At 44.0% G+C, this 10,662-nt stretch overlaps 1 protein-coding gene across 24 annotated transcripts in view; it reads left to right on the top strand.

Annotated features, from left to right (window-relative positions):
* Positions 1 to 3,900: 3,900 nt before the first annotated feature.
* diaph2 (diaphanous-related formin 2) overlaps positions 3,901 to 10,662 on the top strand; it is a 474,147-nt gene continuing 467,385 nt past the window's right edge. For 17 of the 24 annotated variants that reach the window (XM_077247898.1, XM_077247888.1, XM_077247892.1 and 14 more), the window contains exons 1-2: positions 6,393 to 6,481; positions 7,066 to 7,394. In XM_077247898.1, coding sequence (XP_077104013.1) covers positions 7,308 to 7,394 — 87 coding nt within the window. In that variant the 5' untranslated portion in view covers positions 6,393 to 6,481; positions 7,066 to 7,307. Of the gene's footprint in view, positions 3,922 to 6,241; positions 6,503 to 7,065; positions 7,395 to 10,662 lie in introns of those variants that run through there. The other 7 variants (XM_077247884.1, XM_077247886.1, XM_077247875.1 and 4 more) reach the window with 4 other exon arrangements.

Here is a 10,662-nt window from a genome sequence, read left to right as displayed (position 1 = left end):
GGGAGCGGACTCAAGGGCTGGATCCAACACTGGAGCGGACTAAAGGGCTGGAGCCAACACTGGAACGGACTCAGGAGCTGGAGCCAAAACTGGAGCGGACTCAGGAGCTAGAGCCAGCACTGGAGCAGACTCAGGACCTGGAGCCGACACTTGAGCGGACTCAGGAGCTGGAACCGACACATGAGTGGACTCAGGAGCTGGAGCCGACACTGGAGCGGCCTCAAGGGCTGGAGCCGACACTGGAGCAGACTCAGGAGCTGGAGCCGACACTTGAGCAGACTCAGGAGCTGGAGCTAACACTGGAGCGGAAACAGGAACTGGAGCCAACACTGGAGTGGACTCAGGAGCTGGAGCCGACACGTGAGCCGACTCAGGAGCTGGAGCCGACACTGGAGCGGACTCAGGGGCTGGAGCCAACACTGGAGCAGACACAGGAGCTGGAGCCGACACGTGAGCGGACTCAGGAGCTGGAGCCAACACTGGAGCGGACACAGGAGCTGGAGCCAACACTGGAGCGGACTCAGGAGCTGGAGCCAACACTGGAGTGGACTCAGGAGCTGGAGCTGACACATGAGCGGACTCAGGAGCTGGAGCCGACACGTGAGCGGACTCAGGAGCTGGAGCCGACACTGGAGCGGACTCAAGGGCTGGAGCCGACACTGGAGCGGACACAGGAGCTGGAGCCAACACGTGAGCGGACTCAGCAGCTGGAGCCGACACTGGAGCGGACTCAAGGGCTGGAGCCAACACTGGAGCAGACTCAGGAGCTGGAGCCGACACGTGAGCGGACTCAGGAGCTGGGGCCGACACATGAGCAGACTCAGGAGGTGGAGCCGACACTGGAGCGGACTCAAGGGCTGGAGCCGACACTGGAGCAGACTCAGGAGCTGGAGCCGACACTGGAGCAGGCTCAGGAGCTGGAGCCGACACTGGAGAGGACACAGGAGCTGGAGCATACACTGGAGCGGACTCAGGAGCTGGAGCCGACACTGGAGTGGACTCAGGAGCTGGAGCCGACACGTGAGCGGACTCAGGAGCTTGAGCCGACACGTGAGCGGACTCAAGGGCTGGAGCCGACACTGGAGCGGACACAGGAGCTGGAGCCCGCACGTGAGCGGACTCAGGAGCTGGGCCGACACTGGAGTGGAAACAGGAGCTGGAGCCGACACGTGAGCGGACTCAGGAGCTGGAGCCAACACTGGAGCGGACTCAAGGGCTGGAGCCAACACTGGAGCGGACACAGGAGCTGGAGCCGACACGTGAGCGGACTCAGGAGCTGGAGCCGACACTGGAGCGGACTCAAGGGCTGGAGCCGACACTGGAGCTGACTCCAGGGCTGGAGCCAACACTGGAGCGGACTCAGGGGCTGGAGCCAACACTGGAGCGGACTCAGGGGCTGGAGCCAACACTGGAGCGGACTCAGGGGCTGGAGCCAACACTGGAGTGGACTCAGGGGCTGGAGCCAACACTGGAGCGGACACAGGAGCTGGAGCCGACACGTGAGTGGACTCAGGAGCTGAAGCAAACACTGGAGCGGACTCAAGGGCTGGAGCCGACACTGGAGTGGATTCAGGGGCTGGAGCCAACACTGGAGCAGACTCAGGGCTGAAGCCAACACTGGAGCGGACTCAGGAGCTGGAGCCAACACTGGAGGGGACTCAGGGGCTGGAGCCGACACTGGAGTGGATCCAGGAGCTGGATTCGACACTGGAGCGGACTCGGACAATTAACAAACTATAATAGCTAGTGACAACAGACCAGGAAAACTGAACAAAACAGAACAAACATGTGACAATGCTCACCAAGGCTGCATTTATTTGATTAAAAGTACAGTAAATATTTGCACAATACAGTGATTGTTGGAGCAGGAGCTGGAGCCGACACTGAAGCGGACTCAAGGGCTGGAGCCGACACTGGAGCAGACTCAGGAGCTGGAGCCGACACTTGAGCAGGCTCAGGAGCTGGAGCCGACACTGGAGCGGACACAGGAGCTGGAGCATACACTGGAGCGGACTCAGGAGCTGGAGCCGACACTGGAGTGGACTCAGGAGCTGGAGCCGACACGTGAGCGGACTCAGGAGCTGGAGCCGAAACGTGAGCGGACTCAAGGGCTGGAGCCGACACTGGAGCGGACACAGGAGCTGGAGCCCGCACGTGAGCGGACTCAGGAGCTGGGCCGACACTGGAGTGGACACAGGAGCTGGAGCCGACACGTGAGCGGACTCAGGAGCTGGAGCCAACACTGGAGCGGACTCAAGGGCTGGAGCCAACACTGGAGCGGACACAGGAGCTGGAGCCGACACGTGAGCGGACTCAGGAGCTGGAGCCGACACTGGAGCGGACTCAAGGGCTGGAGCCGACACTGGAGCTGACTCCAGGGCTGGAGCCAACACTGGAGCGGACTCAGGGGCTGGAGCCAACACTGGAGCGGACTCAGGGGCTGGAGCCAACACTGGAGTGGACTCAGGGGCTGGAGCCAACACTGGAGCGGACACAGGAGCTGGAGCCGACACGTGAGTGGACTCAGGAGCTGAACCAAACACTGGAGCGGACTCAAGGGCTGGAGCCGACACTGGAGTGGATTCAGGGGCTGGAGACAACACTGGAGCAGAGTCAGGGCTGAAGCCAACACTGGAGCGGACTCAGGAGCTGGAGCCAACACTGGAGGGGACTCAGGGGCTGGAGCCAACACTGGAGCGGACTCAAGGGCTGGGTGCCAACACTGGAGCGGACTCAGGAGCTGGAGCCAAAACTGGAGCGGACTTAGGAGCTGGAGCCGACACATGAGCGGACTCAGGAGCTGGAGCTGACACTGGAGCGGACTCAAGGGCTGGAGCCGACACTGGAGCGGACTCAAGGGCTGGAGCCGACACTTGAGCGGATCCAGGAGCTGGATTCGACACTGGAGCGGACTCGGACAATTAACAAACTATAGAAGCTAGTGACAACAGACCAGGAAAACTGAACAAAACAGAACAAACATGTGACAATGCTCACCAAGGCTGCATTTATTTGATTAAAAGTACAGTAAATATTTGCACAATACAGTGATTGTTTTATATTTTAATATATTTAAAAAAAAATATTCCTGGCAAAACTGAATTTTGAACTGCCATCATTGCAGTCTTCAAAGTCACATGATCATTCAGAAATCAATATGTTGATTTAGTGTTCAAGAAACATTTCTTATTATTATCAGTGTTGAAAACAGTTGTGCTGCTTAATGTTTTTGTGTAATCCATTTTTCAGGATTCTCTACAAGTATGAGTAGTTCTTGTCCTATCTTATCCAGTATGACCACATTGATGATTAACATGGTAAACAGCTGACCACATTTGTGGCACTTAATGAACAAATGCTCAAATAGTAACACTCCCAAACCTTTGTCAAATCCACACCTCTTTTTTCAAACACAAAGCTAATTCCTAAGGCTCAGGAGGTGTTATTTCAGCAGTTATGGATAGTACTTTCAACAACTGAAGTGACAAGTAATTTATGAAAGAGCACCTAACTTCTCTGAACTCAGTGTATTGAGATACCTCCAGCTCCCCGTGCTCAGAAAGTGGGCTCTTCTCAGTGCTGAATAAGTAATGACAAATGGAGCGGTTTGCCCTGGAGTGAAGGGTTAAGTGTTTCTGAGGCATCTCTTCGGAAAGGTGAAACACTAAAAAGTTTGCAATGTCTGCTCACTGCAAATGTTGTAAAAGGTTCAGGTTCTTCCAGAGCGTCGGCCATTTGAGTCAGTGGGTCTTTTATGAAGTGTGATGGAAAGGCAATAAATAATGTAGCACATATATCTTTTTATCTCCCAAGTCTAAACGCTAAGCTTACAACAAGGCCTGAAGCAGCTGAAAATATCTATAACCCTAAAAGAGGTACAGCTTCTAATAATGGACGCCAGTGGACACCTTCTAGCTCTCTGTAAGTTAAGTTGTACATATATATATTTCTGGACCAATCAAACTATGAACCCTTTTCACATTTCATGGGTTCTCCGAAGTGGAAGTCGTCATTGGGTAAACTTTTATAACGTGAACGGGAGATGACAGGACAATTTTTTTTTTTGGTATTTGCATTTTTTATAAAAGCACAAGAAAAATAAATCTGTGATAGCATTTCCATGACTTTCCAAAAGAAAAATATAGAGAGATTGATTACAGCAGTCAGAACAGAGAAATACTGTATCAAATTTGCCATCACTCCCTCAGCCGTGTAAGATGGTGCGTACACCATCTTAAAAACTTAAAACTTTACTAGATTTGCGATGTTGATAACTGTGGAAACGCACAGTCTGTGAAAAGGGTGTCTTGTGTAAATTAATTTCCTCATTTTGACTAAGAAGTTAGGAATTATATTTTTAGAAATGGCAAAATGTTTTGTGGTCTAGTACTTTCAAGGATGAAATAATGTGAGGAACTGGTCCAGAGCAAAACAATTCCATCACACTACAGAAGGTTATCTCCACTTTTCAGTAATCAGAGTAGACTTTCATATGATTATAAGTCACGAGTCAGGCTTACTGTTTATCTTTTGTAAATGGAAATTCATTGTCTTGCCCTGTGACACTATAACTCGACAGGGCCTAGTGAACAGAAATAAACACTGAAAGTGACAGTCTCAAATGGGCAGAACTGAGTTAAATGGCATGAGCGAACCATGGGAAATCACTGTCCATAATGGAAAAGTGGCTGTGGTATCTAATTATAGACCTGGCATAAGGATGCTGCATGTATAAAGCACTCATGTGAACAAATGGAGCAGAATATATCTCTTGACACTACGGTGTCTTTAACACAAAATGATTACATCGTTTTATACAGTAAATCCTCTGTATAATGAAGAAATCTCTTTTTGGTGGATGTTTGTCCTCTCTTTTTTTTCTGCAAGATTTTATGTTATTTTTATTTATTTATTTATTTAAAAACATTTTTTAAGCATAATCATTGATGTTGACAACTGAACGATTGAAGAAGTTCCGCTAAAGAAGCACACAGGAAGTGGCATGGTGTGGGCAGGTGGCGCAGGTGATAACCAGACTGTCAAGTTTATGTCTACTGTGGTTACACCCTGCAACCGCACTATTAAATACTGAGAGAGAAAAAAATTGAAAAAGATAACAGTTAAAACTGAAAGAAAAATTAAAACCAAAAAGCAACAAATAAATTATTTATTCAAACAAATGAATTATCATTAGCTGAACAAGCACGTTTATAATGTATTTGAATGTATTTCTCATTAGATACTCTTTTACTAATGGTTCTGACCTTATCATTTAATGTCCATAATGTACCTAATGCAAGGCCCAGAGTATTTGAAAGGCAGTTAATGTGGCGTTTCCCGTCTGGGAGATCAAAGATAGAGTGAGTGGCTAAAATAAAAGCACACCCTTCAAAGTTCTTCCCATACTGTGAGCTGTGATGGGGCGGGCACACAATGTGTGAAGCTTATGCTCCCTGCTGTTGCGCTAGACCTCCCAAATTCTCATTGCTTCATTACACTCTTTTTGTGACCAAATAAACGTTAAGTACTTCGAGCTTTTTGTATTTTATTCCCTTTTAGTGCTATTCAGCTACTTTTCAGATGAGAGCTAAAGTGATTTTGACACACATATCTTGACTGTGACTTTTATGTTTGCCCTCTTTTAATTGCATTATGTGTCATTTATATATTCTCTGCATTCACACCAGAGGTTTAGCAGCTGTGAAAACAACTGCATAGAAGTTTTACTTAGTGGCACAACACCATGCTGTAAACTTGTGTGTTGTGTGTGTGTGTGTGTGTGTGTGAGAGACACACAGAGAGAGAGAGAGAGAGAGAGAGAGAGAGAGAGAGAGAGAGAGAGAGAGAGAGATGTCTGGTACCAACACTCTTTAAAATAGCTTATTTTGTGTTCAGGAGAAGAAAGAAAAAAATGCATATTTGGAACAACTTGAGAGTGAGTAAATGATGACAAAATGTGCATTTTAGGGTGAACTATCCTTTTAAGGAATATCTTCAGTGTCACTTCCAGTTTCAGTTGAATTAATAGTTTTTTTGTGAAAATTAGGTAATATTTAACAGACATCTCATACATTGTACATGTATGTATTGCATAATAAAAGAAAAACAACAACAAAAGTATTAAGTAGCCTACATGACGAAAATATTAAAAATCATATGAATATCATGCATTAATTAAATGCATTACACAGTTGTGTTGAGACTAAATGAGATTAAATGCAATTGCAAACGTTTTTTCATAAGAATAATTGCTTTTCACAAATACACTGATTTGCACTGCTATACAAAACAATTAAATCATCCACTGACTGAAGCCAATCCATATACACGGCAGTCAGTTGTAGTAGAGAAAGTCGAGATGTACAGTTCAATTGCCCAATCAGAGCAGGAATCTTTCTTCCACGTGATCATTTGTGAGCAGTTGGGAAGCGTCGATAGGCGGGGACAATAGTGGGCCTGGCTCGTGCGTTTGGTTGTGTAGGTAAGCCTTGGATGAGATTTTGTGAGTTTTATTTATCATTGTGTGACTATTTTGCTGTTTAATACTAATTCGCTAGGTTAATATAAGCAGACTTGGCGTTTAGGGTCCATGTCTTTATTGTACACTTTTACTTTAAGCCTCATAACGCTGGAATAACTGTTTCCTGTGTGAAAGTAACCGACTGGATAGCAGCGGTCATTTCTCCTTTGAATAAAATCAGTTGTGTTCATTTTATAAAATATCATCTCATATTGCATAAAACTCCCAGACCTGTTTTAATTTTTTTTTCGAGACGCTGAAATATATTTATTTAGTAATAGGCATACTATATAATTCCTGGAATGTTAAATTACGTTAATTTATTAAACGCATTGTTAAAATGACTATTAGTGTCTCGTCAGATGACTGTTTTAATGCTAAATGTAACGTTAACGTTAAAGGCGACAAAAGTTTACAAGCTGTGAACTGACAGCGTTTATACAGCACTGTATTTCTTGTTACAGTTATCCCATGTGCTTTTATGCATTTTATAGTATAAACACCTCCGAAATGTAATTTATAACATGTTAATTGGTTTTTGACAGACTTCGAGGAGCTGATTTGTACCGGATATCATCTCACCTTTTTTTTGGGACAACTTCATACACAGATGTTATCATAATCCAGTGGATAGGTGCTTGGAATAGTTCTGGATCCAACTCATATTTTTGTTTTTTTTCCTCATGGATGGCATGGCTTTTGAAGAAACGTGATTTTTTATAAGTGTTTGCAAACTTGTGGGACAGACTAAGCGAAATTACTTTTCAAGTGACGTTTCATTCCAAAGATGGATCAGCAGGCAGCTGGAGGGGAAGACCCCAATAAACCCTCCAAAAAGAAATCCAATGAGGATGATAGCAAAAACAAAAAACTGGTATGTATTATAGCTTCAGAATTCAGTTTGTTGTTGTTGTTGTTCCTTAGTTATGTCACACAAAGTGTATGAAATTTTGTCTTTAGAGGGCTCATTCCACAACATGGGTGCCACCATCAGGTTTTTTTTATCAGGTTTTCTCGTACTAAAATGGACAAGGAGGGACACATAAAATAAAGTTTCTGTATTTTTACTGATGTTATAAGAGAATTGCCTATAACAACACCACATAAGTTGGAGTCAGCTTGTTAAAGCTATTGTTTACACATGTTCATCATGGACACAAAATAAATGAAACCTTTTTGTGCAATGACCAAGTCAACATTTTTTAAACTTTATTTGGGTTTTCTACCACTAGTATCCATCCAGACAGCTGTATCATTGAAGGATTTGATCATTTTTGTTTCTCTGTCAGTCAACAAAGTTTCTCTCAAACTTGTAGCATGTTTTCACTCCAAAGATTTTACAGGCTCAGTCAGCCATTGAACCTATCAGTGTATTACTTCACAGGACTCGTGATAATGTGCTGCCATAACACTCTGCGAGTGTCAGTGGGGTCAGAAGTAGTCTTTGTGAAAGCTGTGAAGTTGAACCTTCCTGGATAGCTAGCTAGGCTACATTTATCATGAAGCCTTAGTAGTGAAACTGGAACTGTTTTAGTTCATGCTGACTGCCTTTCTGAAAATTTTATAACGTGGACAAAGTTTGCTGATTTACTAAACATGTGATTTTAAGAAAACTAACAGCTAAAGGTGTCAGTAGTAACGGGACAGTGTGTTGTTGTTAATTTAGCCTGTTAATTTAGGAATTTAGGTAACTGTTAGATTCAGAGCCAAGTAGTTTAGTATTACCGTATGTCATACCTGTGTAGAAGTGAAACTGGTTACTTCATCGCTCTTGCACAGCCTTCTCCTATTTCATATGGCTCTTTTAATGACCTGAGATTCATTTGCTTTGACGTCTAATTCTAAATATATAATGCTGCCTACTGGATGTAGGACAGTCTATTTGAAGTTGCCTCCTCATGAATGTATTAATTACTTTACAAGACTGCCTCTCTTCCCAAAAGTTGTGGCCTTGACTGTAGACTTCACAAAGGAGTCTGAAGATCATTTAGCCTAGTCGTCTTGTAATGTCTTGGACAGAGCTTATTGTCACAGTAGGGTTCCAGATCAAGCGAGGTTGAATGAGTGTCTAAGTCTGTGTAATCCGCATACGCATTGTAACTTTGCTTAACAGTTTGTGTCCAGTCAAATGAGCGTGTCCTGTGCCAGCTTCATAATGACAGCACTTTTTTGGGAGCTGCAGGAATCCATCCCTTCATGAGCCCCATTTACTTTGTGGAATGTAAACCTTTGGGAGTCAGATGGAGACATTCTAATAGCCAGTGTGTAGATGAACAGTGTGCTGAAAGTAGTGTGGTAGGGGTTAGTGCTGGGCGGTATGACCAAAAATCCATATCACGGTATGTTTTAAAATTATACCGGTTTCAAGGTATATGACAGTAAAAATTTTTTTTTCAAGCATGACTAGGTGTTAACCACATTTTCTACTGATTGAGAGGGGACATACTGCAGTAGATTGATGCCCTATTTTACTGTCATGAGTGAATAAGCGTGTCACTCAGAAACAACGGTTTCCCCAGTAACGGTTGTACACAAATCAGCGCAGCGCTCATAAATGCTGCTTTATCAGGAAAGATAAAGAAAGTTTAAATGAAAATAACATCCAAACTTTTCTAAAGATAGTCAGTTCCCTTCAAAAATAAATTCATATAAAAACACTGCGTTTTGACTTTGAAACTTGCAGTGCTCATGTTTATTTAACGATGGCACTGTCAACCACAAATACATTTTCCAAAAGGCTGTGTTTATATTGTGAATTTGACAGCTATCAATTATAGTTTGACCTATCCATCTTCACCGTCACGCTTAGTAACACATACAGCTGTGCATCACCACAGTGCAACAGTGAAAAGCGACCCCTCTCAAACAGTGTCGCGCTGCGCTGCGTTCTGATCATTGCTAATGCCTGGCTCACACTACAGGAGTTTTAAAATCCTAACCGATTTTGAAATCTGGTTGCACCACACACTTAAGGAGAATCTTTGCAGATTTTCTTCCCTCAAATCTTGAACATGCTCACACTACAAGATTTGAAAATCGTGGCGGATCACACACTACCAAATGTTAATAAGATTATCATGCCAGATATGATTCCACCATGATCACGTGATCTCACGCAACAGATCGGAAGAGGAAAAGTGGATGTAAACTAAATATCTGTCCTTCAGATTAAGTCATATTTGAAAAATCCGCGTGACCAAGGAAAGCGAAATCTTTAAAAAAAATCATCCTTTTAACATTTAAGGACTTTAACAGCTTGTTTCATTACATATATATTAGAACGAATCCGAATTTCTTTGTTAATTCAACGGAAATATATGACGCACTCAAAGGCAGTCTCTTGCCGCCATCGCTCAGGCCTAACTGTGTAACTGGACTGAGTGACAGCCTGTCTATAACACACAGAGACGAGCAATGACGATACTCGTGAAATATCAGAAGAAAGCCTCTCGTTTGGTGAGATTACAGGATCGTAACTAACTGTTATATAACAATGATCTAACAAGCTTAGTGTCAGGTTTATGTTCTATTATGTGGACCCTTATTTTGACACTGTACCTTCTGTTTACTCCACTTTCTTTTGTTTCGGTTTCATTACTGAACATGTACTAGTCTTCGTGCCTGCTGACAACAGTGTAACACTTTTATTTAGCAATAAATAAATAAATAAAGATAATACCGCATATCCTTTTTTACAGTCTATGCGCATATCAACCTGATGAGTCACTCAAAATGACCTAATTCCTTCACCACGACAGCCCTACTGTTTCTTATTGGCTATTGTGACAGTACTGATGTAATCACAATCTTGCTCATCCCGATAAATATCAAACATGTTTGATATGATCGGGGTGAGCCCGATTTGTGTGAGAGCAGATCGGGAGTTGAAAGATTCGATCTGTGAACGCCTCACATTACCAGATAACCTGCGCCGAACATCGGAACCGATCGAGGTCCTCGACAAGATATTTTCTCCGATTCTCGGGAGGGGGAAATCGGGCATAAATCGGCCTAAAACTCTTGTAGTGTGAGCCAGGCACAAAGCAACATACACCGGTATTGCGGTATATGTAAAAATTCATATCATAACAAAAATAAAAAACGGTAAGTAAACGGTATACCGCCTAGCACTAGTAGGGGTA

Source organism: Siphateles boraxobius, unplaced genomic scaffold (assembly GCF_051911475.1).
Source record: "Siphateles boraxobius isolate OS27281-9 unplaced genomic scaffold, OSU_SipBor_1 3, whole genome shotgun sequence".
Taxonomy (NCBI): domain Eukaryota; kingdom Metazoa; phylum Chordata; class Actinopteri; order Cypriniformes; family Leuciscidae; genus Siphateles; species Siphateles boraxobius.
The sequence above is the reverse complement of the archived record's forward strand: the minus strand, read 5'-3'. Positions and strand labels throughout refer to the sequence as shown.